This window comes from Centruroides sculpturatus, unplaced genomic scaffold, assembly GCF_000671375.1.
Source record: "Centruroides sculpturatus isolate CEXI.00-Female unplaced genomic scaffold, Cexi_2.0 scaffold304, whole genome shotgun sequence".
NCBI classification, from domain to species: Eukaryota; Metazoa; Arthropoda; class Arachnida; order Scorpiones; family Buthidae; genus Centruroides; species Centruroides sculpturatus.
The window spans coordinates 355,461-373,798 of NW_019384662.1; the positions used below are offsets into that span (position 1 = coordinate 355,461).

An 18,338-nucleotide genomic window follows, 5' to 3' on the forward strand; every position below is an offset into this window, starting at 1 on the left:
CAAGGCAGGAATTCTAATACATTAACATTATCAGACAAGATTGAAAGCTTTCATGCTAAGTTGGTGTTATGGATCAGCCACGCTACCAATGGTAGTAATGAAATGTTCCCAAGTGTCACGGCTGCCAATTTACAAAAAAAGTGCAGGCTTTGATAGTGAAACACTTGGAGCTATTAGGAGAAAAAATGAACTCTTATTTTTCTAAGTGTGACCTGCAACTTATGGACTGAGTACGAAATCCATTCTCAGATAGCATTTCCATTGGACACCTATCGATAAACGAGCAGGAAGAATTCATGGAGCTAAAAACTGATTGGACATTAAAACTAAAATTTTCCAAAACAGAGCTAGCACATTTTTGGCTGCATATAAAAAATGAGTATCCACTGCTTTCCACTGCACTTCCAATAGCACTGAGTATCCACTGCTTTCCACTGCACTTCTAATAGCACTGAGTATCCACTGCTTCAAAGCAGTGGATACTCAGAGAATTGCNTAATATTGAAGTTATTATCATTTATAAGTGTGTTCTTCGGCGCATGCGCCACGGCCCGACGTCCCTTTACTTTGTCGTTTTCGGGGGGCGACGAACAAACGTCGAAGACATCTTAGGAAAGTTCGAAGTGCGGTCGGCCTCTGCGACTCGATTAAATGATGCCAGCACCTTCCAGAAGAGACGACGAGACGTCCGAGGATCAGGATATGGGCATCGAAGAGGGAGATGACGATTCAATAGGAGGTAAATAACGTATATATATATCGCCTTCCGGACGGGAAAAGTTGCGTCTATCGTCTGTTCGCCTACCTGAAGTCGAGCTCCGTCAAGATATCGGACGGTCGTTTGATGCCGTCGGAGCCCGCCGTCGGGCCTCGTATTTAAGAGGGAATTGCCGATAATTATTATCGGAAATGGCCGAAATCGCCCGGTTTTTTGGCGCCCTTTTTCTTCCGATTCTCTCTATCTCCTCCCCCCCCGTTCGACGTTCGTCTGGCCTTTTCTAACCGCTAGGACTAACGTTAGGCTTAGGACGAGCGCCGGCTTTTTTAGGTTTAAACCACGCGGTTTTTGTTTATAAAATGACGTGTACGGGCACAAGGCGATCGGCCGGCGGTCATTTTCCCACTTTTTTCTACCTTTTGGGGAATTATATTGGGTTTTTAGCCGATTCTGATACAGAGATTGATGGAAAGGATAAATATTAGGATAAGTATACTCATTAACATATTAATATGGCGTGCTAGTCTGGTGCCAGAGCGAGGCTCTCCGGAACGGTCCACTCTCCGCTCGTTCAGGGTGGTGGAGGGTTATCGCGGGGTTTCCCTCCTTCCAACTTTTTTTTTTTTTTTTTTTTTTAAACNTATAAAAAATGAGTATCCACTGCTTTCCACTGCACTTCCAATAGCACTGAGTATCCACTGCTTCAAAGCAGTGGATACTCAGAGAATTGCAATAGCACTGAGTATCCACTGCTTTGAAAGCAGTGGATACTCAGTGCTATTGCAATTCTCTTACCATCTGCCACAACCTACTTATGCGAATTGGGGTTTTCAACTCTCACTACGATTAAATCAAGAAAAAGAGAACACCTGAGGACGATCGACCAAGAGATGAGAGCAGCCTTATCAACAATTGTTCCAAATTTTGATTGCCTGTGCTCAGTTAAGCAGGCTCACATTTCTCATTAAACATTGTACTAATTTTTTTAATAAATAAATAAATAATACATTTCTGTACGTCGGTGTGCCGTTTGTTTTGCAAAATTTCGCAATTACATGACGAATATTTGTTTTCTTTTATGGTAGATTCTTTGGTAAGAACTGAGTGAAGTCATATATATATATCTATATATACAGTACATACTATATATATATGTCTGGATGTCTGTGTGTGTGTGATGTGTGTGCAGTATATATATACAGTGTGTGTAGTATTTATATATATATATACATATANCCGTTGTTATTCAGTGCTCTTCAACTATTGAGGCAACAATATGTTTGGCAGTCATGTTGATATAATTTGTTAAGTTTTTAAAAACACTTGCATGTAAATAATGCAAAATTTTATAGTTTTTTGATTCTTTCTTTTAGTAGATCATTCTGTTAGCTATGTGTGATTATAAAATCTTACATTAGTACTGTTGATTATGAAAATAAATGAAGTAAGAAACACATCTTATATAACTCCAACAATACACTTTTAATAGAGTAATAATGTTTTTGACTTAACTAGATGTCTTCTTCAGTTGGAACAAACATAATTTTAAATGAAAGAAAGCATATAGAACATTTCAAATAAAACAGAACATTTACAAGTTTTAACTCAATGAAAATATAAACTAATAATAAATAAAATTTGTATTGATTTTAAATACAAACATACATGAAGATTATCTTGATGCTAACAGCATAGCAATTCTCAATAGGATATCTTTACTTAATAAGAATTTGTAGCAACCTTTCTGGATTCAATGTAATGTCTTTATAGGGCCTAGTTAAAAATTATCTAATTATTACAAGATAGCAATTCTGCCTGTTTTTAGTGTCAATTATTTTGTTTTTAATTACATAAAAATTATTTTATTCATTTTTATGTAATTGTAAAATACTTTGTGAAATCAATGATTTGATTATTATTTGGGTTTTTTTTACCTCCTCATCTCCTTTATCTTACTTCCTTTGATCCACCTAAAGTTTCAAATATAATTCATTTTTCAAAATTTAAACATTGTTTATTCTAGTGTATTTGTGTCTTTTTACAGTTTCTGAAAATGGAAGCTCGATTCTCAAAATGTTAAAAAAAATCTGATTTTTTTATTTTAGATTATTTTGAAGTTATTTCAACTAGTCATTATGATGATTAATAAATTTCAATAGCATTTAATTGATTATGGATTTGTTTGCAATGTTAATAATAAAGAAAAATAATTAATTAATATAATTACATATAAAACATAGCCTTAATTATTAAAGTTGTTACAGGATATTTTTATAGTTAGTAGGCTATATTATAGCCCAAATAAAATCCAATGGTATTGTTTGATTATTAATAAAGTAATGTTTTGTTAAATTATTTATAGGCTGGTCTGTGATGCCTTGTTAAAGTGTGAAAATTTGCAATATCAAAATGTTGACTTTTGGTGTCAGAGTTTTTACTTAATTCGAAGAATCATATCTGGAATAGATTATAAGGTAAAAACACATTTTGATTTTTGTTGTAATTAAAACTGAAAATTAATTTTATTCTATACACACTTATATATTTTTTTTTTTGTTAAAATTAAAGATATTTAATTAAATTTTATTTGGAATTTTAATAAATAATTATTTAAGTTTTAAATAAAAAGTCCAAAATGCCAATTAACAAAAAGTACTGTGTCAGAGCAAATAAAACATTATTATGAAGAGCAAATCATGCATAATATAATTACTATTTAAATGCCTTCAGATTCATTCTCTGTCTTTAGAAATATAATAGAATTTAGTGCAATAAAATAGAAATTAAAAATAAAATATTTTTATGTTTAATACTTTATCTTTAACCTATCTGATGTTTAAATTTTTCTTCATTGCGTATTGCGCCATATTGAATTTTTGTTCATGTTAAACCTAATGAAAATTACACGTTTTTGAAAAAATAATCATGGCTATTGTATCGTCCAAAATTATTTTTTTATTTTGCACAAACAAAATAAATACAATAATACCCCAAACTTACGTGATAGGTGGGACCGAGTGATAACCGCATAAGTCAAATTCGCGTAAGTCGGGGTATAATTTCTCAATTTGTGTAAAATTCAGGTGGGATGTACGTAAGCTAATAAATGTTCTTGTTAACCTTATCTGGTCTTTTGATTTGTTCATTGTTACAAGAAATCGCCACATAGAGTCTCTCAAGTCTCCGTAGATATAACAAACACAGAAATAAATAACACAAAATAAATTGTAGCTATGTGTCGATTCNTTTTTATTGAATAGTATTTTTTTTAATATATAATTTAAAAAACATTAATGTTAAAATTTACTTAATTTCAATCATTTTGAAGGTTTAAAACCATTTGCTTTATTTTTTTACTTAATTAAATCTAATCTATTTTCATAGTAATTTAATATGATGATAAACAGAAATAATATATATGGTAATAACAATCTAGGAGTATGTTTAGACTGTTCACTGTCTCTCACTGGCAATAACTTTAAAGAAATCTGTATTGCTGAAGAATGAAGTCAGCAAGTTTTTGTATATTTAAATTTGTACACTAACAATATTTTTATAGATTTAATATAGAAAAAATGTTATTTTAAAGTAAATTTGAAAATACTGCGTACTTGATATAACTTAGTTTCGTGTGTTATGCGAGTGATAAGAAATATTCATTCAAAATAAGCCATTGAATGAAACCATACAATGCAAAACGTGCATTATTTGAAATAGTAACTGAAAATTTTTTTTAACCTTATTTATGAAAGTTCAATGTACACACGTGTTGAAACAATATGTGATTATTTTTTTATCATAAATCAACATCTGACGATTAGTTGTTTCTAGAGCTTTGCATGTGCAACCCAGATCAACTGTTTTGTGGCAGAAGCAGAGTGCAAATTTTGTCCTTTACATATGCCTTTAGATTTTTTTTTCTATTGGGATAAGGTCCAATGACCTCACAGGCCAAGCTGTTAGAACTATTTGGCCTATTATGAAGAAGGTAAATATTCAAAAGGGATATGATTTTGTGATGGATTTGTAGCAGTTTTTCAACTTGCTGAAGCATCCACTGGTGACAGTGTGTATAAAATCACTAAATGCTGGCAGTTGGTCGTGGAATCGTACCTTTGCCAACGGACTGGCCACATGGAGTTTCCTGGTTTCCTTTACATTAGTAACACTTAAATAAGGACTTGTTTTCTGTAAAATACCTCGTAGGAGGCATTCCCCTCGGCAAATTGTGCATGTGTCATGATGCTGTATACAAATAAAACCAAAACCATCTTCCTGAAAGATAGCATTGTGTTTGTTGTTTAGAATCTATGGTAATGGCCATAACTCCAACATGTCAAAATACACAATTCTGGTTAGTATTTTCAGCAAACATAAAGCAGTAAACTTTTGTCAGGGCACAAAACATTTATTTTTCAACTGTCCCCTAAATGATTTACAGCTACATAAGGTCTCTAGCAGGAGGATCCTCTCCATACTTTCTTCTAAATGCTTGTTGCTTGATAATAACTATGATGTACAGTTTTTTTCATTTTTAAGTTTCATATTAGTCCACTTGCCACTATTGTTCTAGTGGTAGTTACCAAAACTAATTCCTGTACATATGTAATCTGAAATTGAATTCTTGTCTCAAATATAGCATGTTGCATTTTCATATTGCTAATTGTTTCTTCATAAAAAATATTCATAGATTGTTTATCGTTTTGATATATGTGAAATTATAATCCACAGTTTAGAATGCCAGTAAGTTATTTATATTTTAATGCTGTTATAACTGTTAGATAACTGAGGTTAAAAAGATATTTAGCCAATTATTTGAAGAGTCCTGGGTGAGATTATTTGAATTTTTTTTTACTGATTTGTCCCTTTTCTCTTACCATCCATTTGGCACATTGTTGGTCTGGCTGAATCCTGCAATGACCAAGGAGAAAATATTTTTTTTAAATGTTTTCAGGACAGAATTAAAAAAGAAAAACAATTGTCATAATAATAATATTTCAAGATATGGAATAATTACAACTGAATGTTTTATTGTATGGAACTTTATGGTAATTTGTTATAAATTAATAGAAAAATTATAGTTTTTATTATTATTAGTTGCTGAATTCTGAAAAAAAAATGAAATTTAATAATGACTTAATGAAACAAAAATTTCAGTTCTGATTAATAGTAGAAATAGAAGTTTGAATTATATTGTTCTTGTGTGGAATGTTCTTAAAAATAATTACTAATAATTTCATTAAAAATTACTTTAGTTTTAATTTCATTAATATGGTATATTGATTTTATTAAAACATTTGATAACAAAAGAATGAATGAAGGAATCAAAATTTGTCTAAAAATAAAACTTTATTTTCAGATTTTATTTGAAAAATTTTAGCATTTAAAAAAATTATATTTTGAATTGCATAGAATTATAAACAAAGCTATAAAGTGGAAGTTGATTTCTTAATGAGAGAGAGTGATTGAAATTCCATATAAAAATACATACTAAACATATAATATTTTTTGTTCAGTATGCAAGTACCATATTTTTGTGCATATAATCTGTAAGTTGTGTGTTTTAAAAGATAATTTGAAAGGGGATACATGTTATACAGTAGAACCTCGAAAACTCGGCCTAATGTGGACCGAAGGGTGGCCGAGTTTGTAAAAATGCCGGGTTATCGGGAATGGGGTTAAAAAAAATAAGTACGAGTGTTTCCTCAGAAAATACTGTACTGTACTTGTATGTATTGTTTACTTGAGAATATAACAGAGAATAAACTGCCCAAATACCCTNTCTTTTGATTTGTTCATTGTTACAAGAAATCGCCACATAGAGTCTCTCAAGTCTCCGTAGATATAACAAACACAGAAATAAATAACACAAAATAAATTGTAGCTATGTGTCGATTCCACGTGACACGTCCGAACATGTAAGCTGAACATAGTGCGGGGGGAATGAGTAATCAAGAGTTGCTTGGCACTCAAACAAAAGACGAATTGACGAGATTTGAAAATCGTGTAACTCCAGGTTAGCGTAAGTTGAGGTATTACTGTATATTAATAAATGTAAAAACAAAAAAAAATTACATTTCAGAAGTTAGTTTTAATATAAAAATTATAATGACTAGCAACATCTTGTTTCAAAAACGTTCCAATGCTGAAACAAGATATCTCAGGTCAACTGGTCAAGATAAGCAGGTCACGACCTGAGATATGTTGGGAATAACATGGGACAGGTTAATAATTTCACATGACAAAGATATACTGTAGATCTTTCTGCAATTTGACATTTTCTTTTGGACAATGTTTCTGAAATTTTAATGTTACTTCTATATCCATTTTTATACTTCAGAGATTTATATCCTTACTCACTTTTAATTAACTTGTACTGTCTTAGATGGAGAAAGTTTCTAACAGTAAATTTACAAAATAATTGATATCTCTTGTTTTACAGAATTAAGAAACAATATGAATATTTGATTTAAATGTTTTATTTTTGTTTGACTGGAAATCATCCTGTTATGTCTATAAACTTCTATCTTTCTAAAAAATCTAGCAATGAGTTGCTTGACTTTCCTGACAACATTTAAAACTGTGTGTGGTGCTATCTGTTATGATATTTTATTAAAAAGGATTTTTATATTTTTTAACTATTATAAAATAGCAAAAAAAAATTTAATTTTGGGGTAGGGATAGGTTTTATAAAAATTGTAAATGCTAATAACAAGTAAAATTGTCATAAATCTGATCCTACTGGAGATACACACAATTGCCTTTATCTCTCCCCCTCAACCTTTAATTATCAAAATTTAATATCATCAATCCCTTAATAAACAAACCTCCCTGCAAAATTTCAGAAATTTTAGACAAAAAGCACAGGAGCTATTAAGCTTCAAAGAGGGTGAACAAAATTGTGCCTCTCCACATATACAACACAAACATATAAACAAACAAACAAACAAACATCCAGACATACATACAGAAAAATTTAAATTCTTTTACATTTCTCAACAGTTCAAGTTCAAAGTCCTGAGTCCAAAAATGTAAAAATCTTGGGGTCACTTTTTGACTGATTGCCATACTTTCCCAATTTGCCATNTACTTTGATTTTAAATCGTAATTAAGAACTTGTCCATGAACAGCCACTGTTCCTTAGGCACACAGCGTATTTGTGTTTCTGGCCAAATTGACTCCATCTGGCAGCAAAAATCCTTAACACCAACAGGGTAGAAAATTGAATAACCTATGTTTTAAAAATTGAAAATGGCAATAAAGGATAGAAAGATTGTCATGCACCACAATGTACAGTACATTGACTAGATAGAAAGATAAAATATTATCCTTGCTTCATTTTATCAATGAAAATAATTGTTAATGGTAATCATGAACACAAGTTATGCATCTTGTATTGATTGACAGAAGATAAATGATAAATTTTTTATGATACTTTGTTGATATCAAATATAAATATTTTGTGTGTTATGATCATTTTAAAATAAATTATTCCAAAGATACTCCATGCACTTTTAATATTTGGTGCAACTTAATTTATTGTAAGATTTACACTCAATATTCTGAAGGCAAGCAACCTTGTTTAACAGGGTATTAGGTTCCTGTGTAATGTGACTGTTACATGGGACTAAATATCAATAAGAAAAAGGGGGTTTTATTTCAAAAGCTAACAAAAATCTGTTGAAGACTATAGCAGGATAAGCATGGTGAATTATCTCCAGACAGATAGTCGGATAAAAACTGGCCCAAAAGAAGGTATCAGTGAGTGATTACTTACTGCTCAATATTGGAACAAATTTTTCGTGAATTTTGAGGTTGTGTGAAATTTTTTTCTTTCAAAATGACACTTTCTTTGCATTAATAGCAAAGTAAAAATTTCATTACTGTAAAAATGAGGCATATAAGAACATTTATTGGTGTAAAACTAAAATGAAAAAAATAAGATGAAATAAAGTTTCTGTCAAAAAATGATGTCACCCTGTTCTAAATTCCTGAATTTCAAAACTTTTTAAAATTCTTTATATTAACATATATTATAGTATAAAAAATCTGCTGACTTTAATTGCCAAATTTAACATTATCATCATTAAACCTGGGCTCATTGCCCATTTGTTTCTGATGTCTTTTCCACTATTTTCTTCCATTCTCTATATGGTCTGCCTCTTTTGTTGGATCACTCCATAATACCATAGACTAAAATCTTAATTTTTGTATTAAATTCAACATAGTTAAAAAACACAATAAAATTGAAAAACTATTAAAATTGTGATTTAGTGATAACATCTAGCCTGTATGGTACTAGGAATGGATGTTTGTAGGATATGTTTTTTCTCCCTGGTTTCATAGAAGTGCGATGTTTTCATTGCAGAAAAATTAATTTTATTAATTATTGTATTCATAATATTGAACAAAATTAATACTACTGAATTTACTTATTTAATTTTTTGTGTAAAATTCAAATTTGAAAATGTGTAAAAAAAATACATTATTTTAAAGTACATTTATCAAACTACGATAAGCTACTAAAATAAAAAAAAATTGATTTGTATAGTATAGTGTGGTTGAAAAAAAAAGTAATAATCTGAGACATTGATAAAAATGACTATTTAAGAAAGGTAATATAAAGATTCCTAAAAATATTTGAAATTGTCACCATTCTGAACCAGTGAAATCTATTTTGAAAACTGTCTTTTTTTAATTTTGCATTTAAAAAATTCTTATATATATATATATATATTTCATTTTATATATATATATATAAATGAATATATAAAAGAATAATTCTAAATGTGTCTTAAGATGTCTTAAATATGTCTCAAGATGGCGAGAATTTTTTTTAAATTCTCACCATCTTATTATTTTTTGCAATAATGACATATCTTACTGTGCAATTTGATGCAAAGAAACATTGATATTTCGAAAAATTTGAAAATCTCACTTTTGTACATAACTTCAAAATTTGTGAAAAATTTGGTTCATTGTTGGGTAGTAATTAATTATTTGCTGATACCTACTTTAGAGTCAATTTTCATCCCATTATCTGTCTGAAGGAAATTCACCATTCTTATTCTGCTATGACCTTTGTAGAAATAGACCCTGCAGCAATAATATTTCAAAATTTTATTTTCATTTTTTTTATCATTCAGATTTACTTTAAATTTAAACCTTTTTGAACATATGATTGTTTTCTTTTTTATAATAAAAAATTTGTAATTTTTATTCTAGAGTTGAGTTTTTTGAGAAATAATTTTTTTTAACCTTTATTAAACCTAATTTAGAACTGGAATTTACTTCGTAACAAATTATGAAATCAGTATGATTAGTCATAACAAAGCTTATGATATACACCAGGAAAAATTTTAATAATTATAAATATAAACCAAAATAACCTGAATAAAATCTTTTAAGTTCTGTAGCACAGAATCTAACAAGGGAATTGCCTAACAAAATAAAGTGCAGTAATTTTGCAATTCATCTTTTAAGTACTATTAGATTCAATAATTTGAATTCACTAAAATGGATGGAAATATCAAAATTACATCTATAATAGTAGTAGGATTTTCACATACAAAAGCTTAGAAATACTATGTTATGAGAGACTTTCGACATATTATGATAGACACCTGTGTATTTTAAATATCTTAATATTGAAGTTATTATCATTTATAAGTGTGTTAAAATGCAACTCTCCTACAAGCAAACAATAATAATGTACCAGTGAGTTTACATTTTTCTGAACTTCTACCAAAACAAGTACATTTGCTGTTCTTCACAATTAAGTGTTGGATTTTTTTAATAAACAATATAACTGATTGCAATCATTGTCATTTATTCCTATATAAACACTATTCAATAAGAATAATCTTAATTATTTCCTAAAAATCTGATTTAATGTAATTTACATTCACTATGCTTTCATTTTTTCAAATAATATGAACTTATATTTACATTACATCAACACAAGATATCTTGTGTGTTGTTAATCTACCTTACCTCGTTTGCATCTGCCATTTTAAATTCATACAGTTGGTTTGTTGGAATCACCAATACAGTGGGTGGATTACGGTTTAGTTTCTTTTTTGATGTTTTGTGAATTTCTTTTTTCTGTCAACATGAATTGGGGCAAATGTTATATTTTTGTTTTGTCAATTTTCTATGGATTATATTTCACCACAAGTTATGTGCATAAAAATACAGTACTTATACAGATAAAAATCGGTAAATGAAAAATTAACGTAGTGTTTCATTTTTTAAGTGAAATACATTTTTGTATTAATTTTTTTAAAAATTAAAATATAATTAGAGCATACTTTAGCATCATAATTATCATTTAAATAAATAAAAATGTTATTAGCGAAGTATGTCAAAAGTAATATTTTCCTCATTGTTACATGGATTATGTTGAGAATTTTATTAGACACATGAAACAAGCAAAAATCATCTAAAAAACTGATAGTAAGTTCTTTAGAATTTGATAACAGCCCGATTTCTCTTAAGTGAAACATGCATACATGGATAGTTAAATTTTATAGATTGTTGGGTTAATGTTATGCAAATGCATCTAGAATTTCCTGTTTGAGCTCTGAAACTGAAAAATATTGTTTTCCATTTTTGTAAACTTTTCACACAAAAAACCCACAAAATTTTTGTTAGAATTTAGATTTCGGCTTCTTGCAGACCAGGTCGTAATGTTAATGTTTTGCTCCTGCAACCAATTTTGTGTTGTTTTTATTATGGCTCTAAGAATCAAATGATATAGAACAATCTGATCAGAAGCATTTCCAAAACATTTCTGTGTTGCTTGTGTACGAGGGCTGTTCGGAAAGTTCGCGGCCTCACATAGAAAATTTTCAATGTAATCTTCTCTGTTAGCAATGCACTTATTCCAGCGATGTTCTAGCTTTTTTATGCCATTACAATAGGTGGATTTGTCAAGGTGTGCAAAATACTCGTTCACTTCAGAGATGACTTCCAGCCAAGAATTTTTTTAGGTTTGGAAAAAGGTGGAAGTGGTGGAACTGGGGGCCAAATCAGGTGAGTACGGTGGATGTGGAACAAATTGGAAGCGAAGTTCGTTTATCTTTTGTTCAGTGATTCTGGCGGAATGTGCAGGTGCATTATCGTGGTGGAACAGAACTTTTTTCTTCTTCAAGTGGGGCCTCTTTTCTTCGATTTCTTTCTTCAGTTTTTCCAAAAGTTCACAGTAATAGACAGCATTAATGGTCTTTCCTCTTTCTAGGTAGTCAATAAAGATGATGCCTTTAGCATCCCAAAAACCGAGGCCATCACTTTACCCGCTGATGGAACTGTCTTTGCCTTCTTTGGTGGTGGCGAACTGTGGTGTTTCCATTGCTTCGACTGTTCTTTTGTTTCAGGAGTGTAATAATGGATCCATGTTTCGTCAGTAGTCACAAACCGACGCAAGAAATCCTGTGGGTTTTTCTGGTAGAAGTCCAAACACTCCTTTGACATCAAAGTGCGAACACGTTTTTGCTCGGCGGTCAGCAGATGCGGCACCCACCTTGCTGAGACCTTCGTCATACCCAAATCTTCGGTTAGAATATGGTGCACTCGGTCGACAGAGATGCCTGTTGTCTCAGCTATCTCACGCGTTTTCAAACGGCGATCTGCTAATACCAAATCGTGAACTTTGTCGATGTTTTCTTCAGTGACAGCAGTTGATGGCCGTTTGCTGCGAGGGTCATCTTCCACACTTTCTCTGCCAGATTTAAAAAGGGCTGTCCATTTTTTCACAGTGGTGTACGAAGGAGCAGACTCTCCTAAAACTTCATCCATGTCAGCTTTGATTTGAGATGGGGTCAACCCTTTTTTCGTCAGGTATTTTATGACCGCACGAGTCTCCGTCTTCTCCATTTTTGACAAAGCATGTGCACACTGACTATCTGCTAAGCTGTCGTGGCAAAACTTTTTGACAAATCAAGCGGAAATTGGTATTGTATCTTTAGCAAAGATGGCTGAATTATTCCTGCCAAAAATTAAATTGATCGCAGCGCCGCATATAGGCAAGGCCGCGAACTTTCCGAACAGCCCTCGTATGATGTTAGAGCATTATTTTGTTGTAGAATTCAGGTTTTGTCACAGGTGTATCTGGAAATAAGTAAGGCATGGTCTTCCTGAACTTCATGATACCAAATGGATGTCAAACTGCCAGAAATGAGTGCTAGTGATGTGGTACCATTTTGAAAAAAAATTTACTACCAAGCTTATGGTTTTGGATTGGTTTTCCTGGAAAAGACTTGAGATCTTGAGATTCCTGCCAAACGTCATGCCAATAGTATTGTAGACCACTCAGTCCATTGAAATTGAACACATTTATCTGTAAGTAAAACTATTATCTGTTTTTCTGCTTCCTATTTGAAATCAAAATGGCTGATATTGATGTTTTCAAGCTGTTTAATATAAATTTTTTGTTATAACAGAAAAAAAGAATAGTTTAAAATTTGTTTAAGAAGTTTTTGATTTCATATTAAGTAGAGGTTATTTAAAAATCATTATTCTTATTGAGTTTTTTCTGTTTAAAAATATTTGAATTTTATTTAAACTTAAATGTAAGAAGAAATATCTAATTAAATAGTTTTTTACTGATTTGTTTATCATTCTCATTTGTTTTCCCTTCTCTACTTGAATGGAATAAAAATGCGTATGAAGGAGGTGTATTTTAACATGATTATTTACTAACATGTTTAATGCACAGGTTGATAAGATATATCATACATTGTACTTACTGTATTGTACATCATATAAAAATTAAAATATTAAATAGGGACTTTGTTCCCAGCAAATAGTTGATGACCAATTTTTATGTATGTAGGGGATGTAAGTTTGGAACAGTATCTGAGTTGCTTCTAGGTTCATGATTCCTTTAAGATTTTTTTTCCTTCTCATACAATAAAATCTTGCTTAATGCTACATCATTCAGTGCTGATTTGTTAGTATGTTTTAATAATGCTCAATGAAACAGTAATTTTCTGGAATAACAATTGTAGTACTCCAGAAAATTTCCAAACAATAAATTAGTATCTAATGTTCAACATGTGTTTGTCATAAAAAATTCAAATATAAGTTAACTACTGTAGAGTCTACTGATTTTCATCACATAGAGCATATAGTTTAATTTATAAATCACATAGAGCATATAGTTTAATTTATAACACATTCGCTACCATAAAAAATTGACTACAAAATTAAGGATTCAAATGGCGACTTGTCCAGTCCTTGGATTCATTCATATGTTTTGTACAATCCAACCAATCTGAACAGCTTTAGTGTGTGTGTTGTGTGTGTGTGTACATAACCATACTGCACGCTGTAATTTCCACATCATGTTTTACCTGTGTTTGTTTTTAAGTTAGAAGTTTATTTATTATCCTTTGTGACATAAACCCTCTGTTCATTTGAATGAAATTAAATTAGAGTATTCTTGAATAGAAAATGGATGATATAGATGTAACAGTTAATACAGAATAAAGAATGTGGGGAATATCATAAAATACTCAGCAAATCACTATACATATAACTAACACCTTATCCTTGCCAAGAAATATAATTTATTTCAAACAAACGTTTTCAGCCTGATTCACAGGCCATCTTCAGGTTGAGAACCAAATTTGAATTAAAGGATTCCATTAATGGAGTACAAAATTCAAAATTAAATAAGCAACAGAATAAGATAAAATAAAAAAATTTTTTTTTTTTTTATTTTATCTTATTCTGTTGCTTATTAATTTCTGTTCTTTATTAATTCTGTTGTTTATTAATTCCAGAATAAGATAAAATAAAAAAATGAAAAAATTTATTTTTTATTTTATCTTATTCTGGAATTAATGGAATCCTTTAATTCAAATTTGGTTCTCAACCTGAAGATGGCCTGTGAATCAGGCTGAAAACGTTTGTTTGAAATAAATTATATTTCTCGGCAAGGATAAGGTGTTATTTATATAAATATGGGGAAATAGAAAACCAGAAATTTCAGAAGAATAAAGAAAATGGAAGCAACAAAAACTTTTTATATAGCACCTAAAGGAACTAATTGGTTTGGACAAGGATGAAACTCAAAGGATTCTCATGCTGACAGGTGGTTTGTGTTTATTATAACACTCTTCAAAACCAATAACCAGTGTGAAGTAAGGTTTTTTCATTCTCATTTTCATTCTCAATTAAGAAACAATTACCAAATATTTCTTAACCCGAAGAAGAACTCTGAAGGAGTTATCTTAATTCAAATTTGCGAGTTTGTCCAAATTGATTCTAGAACATATTATTAGAATATAGAACCTACCAGTAAGATCAAAAAATTCAAACTAGGGATTTATGTGCACGTGTATTCCTGTTTTAACCTTAAAAAAGATTGACCATTAAACATCGCTGTCAAGTAAAGCCTGCCAAGTTATCGGTAAACTCATCTCTTCCCTAAAATTTATGTGGATGGACTTGCAATATGCTTTAAAGATCACCATTACCTCTAGCCACTTGAGGTGTTTTGGGTATGGAGTAGTAAGGATGAGTTAGGTTCTGGAGAAGTCTGCTGTAATATCAGGCATATGTGGAGAAGGCTGTTGTACTACTGTCATTCTGTATATCTGATCTATGTTCTAATATCCTGACCCCCATTGAATGTTTAGTAGTCCCAGTGTACACCAGGCACCTATCCCATCTGTTGTCCTTGATGGAGACACTATATATGCCTGGAAGTTGCTGAGGTTAGAGGGGTCTTTACTATTATATAGTAGACATGGAGAAGCATCTCCTGTACAGTACATTAGATTTGTTCAAAATGTATTTTGTCCAACATAAAAATTTGTTTTCACAGTTTTATCATCTCAATATTCAGGCATAATGAACAAAAAGTTTTAAGTAATGGACTTTTTAAACCACATTATCCTTTCCTTGTAAGTTTCCCTTAAAAATAATGAACAGAGTTTTTTGTTACTGAATTTTCAATAACTGTGACAAAACATGTTTTGAATGTTAGCTTCACAAATTAGTTGTAACAATGATTTAATTTGCTACTATCAGTAGGAAATTAAACCAGGTATTCAAAATGCTTTGATTCTGAAGATGATGTAAAAATAAGACAAATAGCATTGCAAGTCAGGAAAATTATGAAAGAATTCATAGAAAATTATTCAGATTATAAGTGGCTCTTTAAAGCTAAGTGAAGTTTTATGGAAATGATGTTCTTCTGTTGATTTATTTGTCTATTTTTATTATTTATTATTTATTTTTATTTTTGTAGATATTTATTTATTAATGTCAATTAGAATTCTTGTTATTGTTTATTTTTAAATTTTTGTACTTAGGTTCTATTTTATCATAACTGAAGATGATCAGTTAAACTGATCAAAAACTTTATTATTTAGTAAAGTTCATTGCTGGATCTTTTAAAGGTGTGTTTTTTTATTGTAATCTGTTGATTTAATTTGTGAATAAAGGAAGAAATAATTCTGGATGTCTCTCACCAAATACTTAAAATATCAAAGCCCACAGCCTGGTCTTTCTAAAAAATTGTAAAACTATAGAAAGAAATTTATACATACACACACATTAAAATGGTCCTGTTCAGCACTATTTTTCCAATGCTCTAAACACTTGGAATATCTTCCAAGCATAATTATAGTCTTACTGTCCAGGAATGGTCTAAGACTAGAGGGAGGAGTACCATTAGTGTCCAGCAAAGATAAAATATTGCCATTATATTAAAACATTTTTAAAAAAATGCCAAACATTCAATTATATGCATTTGTTCACTTATATTTTTGTTCACTTGTTCACTTATGCATTTGTTCAATTATATGTATTTGCAACAGTTCAGGCATAATGAACAAAAAGTATGAAAATATTAACTTAAAAATTATAAGTTAATATTTTCATATTTTTTTGAGAGAAATAAAACAGTAAAATAATTCTTTAGAGAGGAGAGCTGTATTTTAAGAAATTTAAATTTTATTGTGAACATAAAATATTATCAGAATTAAAGCTATCTGAAGCAAATACACAATAAAGTTCAGTAAGAACAAATAAATATTAATATTAAATGTGTGTTTTCTTAAATTTGTAGATTCAGATAAAGCAAAAGATAAATTTCATGAATAGATGCATTTTTGGGCTTATTAGTGTACAGTAAAATTTTTTGATCAAAAAATAATGTTTTACACTGTGTTTGATTTATATTACTTAAAATTGTTGATTATTAAAATACTATAAAATATTAAGTTATAACTTTTTTGGACTGTTAATCTAAATTTTCACAACTATAGTACTACTACTAAGACCTTTAATATGCAGTACAATTTTCATTCTCAAACATTTTTGGTTGTTTTAAGTGACCTTCAGGACAAAGAAATCAAAAGAAATGTCTTTCTGGCTTTGTTTTTCACACGTTTTTTAAAGACATTTAGCTTTTTGTTCTTTTTAAATTGAAATTGGTTTCTTTCTGTTCTGAAGACCATTTAAGATGACCAGAAACATTTGAGAATTAAAATTGTACATGTTAATGGTCTGAATATTAGTATTGTGGCTTATTACAAGTGCAGTTTTCAGACAAGTGAAATTTTTACAATATGGAAATTGTCAATAGATATAAATAACAATAACAATAATTAGAATAAACTATTTTTTTATATATTGAGAAAAGTACTAAAAACTTTTTTAACACTTAATGTTCAATATCACTCTCAGAAATTTAATCTTGCTTGGTAGTTTTACATCCATTTTTCACATTTCAGAAATAGAATCAGTGTCAGGATGCATATACAAGAGGTAGAATGAAAAGCAGCAACAGAAGAGCATTCCCATGCATAATGAACTATTTTGTTTATATAGTACATGAGACAGATTTGTAAGGATGATAATTGGGCTGCTTGTGTTGTAAACACTGCGTCTAAACTCATTTTACTTGAAAGGAATGAATATTTGTAAACAGTTTCTAAGTTTTGGTAGTCCAAAATCCATTTTTAACTTTTTACAGTGATAAATCATGTTAACTGACATCACATCAGTGTAATGTTAATGAATTAATGTTAATATATTGAAAACATAACATGCAAAACTGTATTCAACAGTCTTCTCTAACTGCACTTACGAATAAATAACTAAACCTTGCAAATCTTTAAAATGCAGTCTATTTTATTACATTATCTAATGTTTTTGATCAATTAATTGATCTTCATCAGGAATGACTTGAACAAAATTAAAAAGAGCACAGACAGTTAAAAATAGGCAATAGTCTGTTATGTCATCACTTGTTTATCTATTTATTTATGATTTTTAATTTTTATTTTTACTTTTTATGTATGTAAAGTTAGTTTATGCATATTTGTATGTTATCAGTCTGTAGATTTTTATTTATCTATTCATGGACTTGCACAATAGATATTAAGAAAATTTTAAATTTAAAACGTTCCATAATCAGTTTCATTTGTTTATAAATAGAAATTTTGTTTGATTCATTCTTGATGAAGGTCAGTTAATTGACCAAAAATGTTAGATAATATAATAAAATAGACTGCATTTTAAAGGTTAGTAAGGTTTAGTTCTGTATTCAACAGTTTCAGTGCCTGAGGCAAACCTCATATCTGTTGCCCTTGATTCAACATTAATT

General features: G+C 30.0%; 1 protein-coding gene across 1 annotated transcript in view; it reads left to right on the forward strand.

Annotated features, from left to right (window-relative positions):
* Positions 1-539: 539 nt before the first annotated feature.
* The window catches only part of LOC111626595 (acidic leucine-rich nuclear phosphoprotein 32 family member B-like), a 46,067-nt gene continuing 28,268 nt past the window's right edge, over positions 540-18,338 (forward strand). The window contains exon 1 of the mRNA XM_023370030.1: positions 540-739. Coding sequence (XP_023225798.1) covers positions 652-739 — 88 coding nt within the window. The 5' untranslated portion in view covers positions 540-651. The remainder of the gene's footprint in view (positions 740-18,338) is intronic.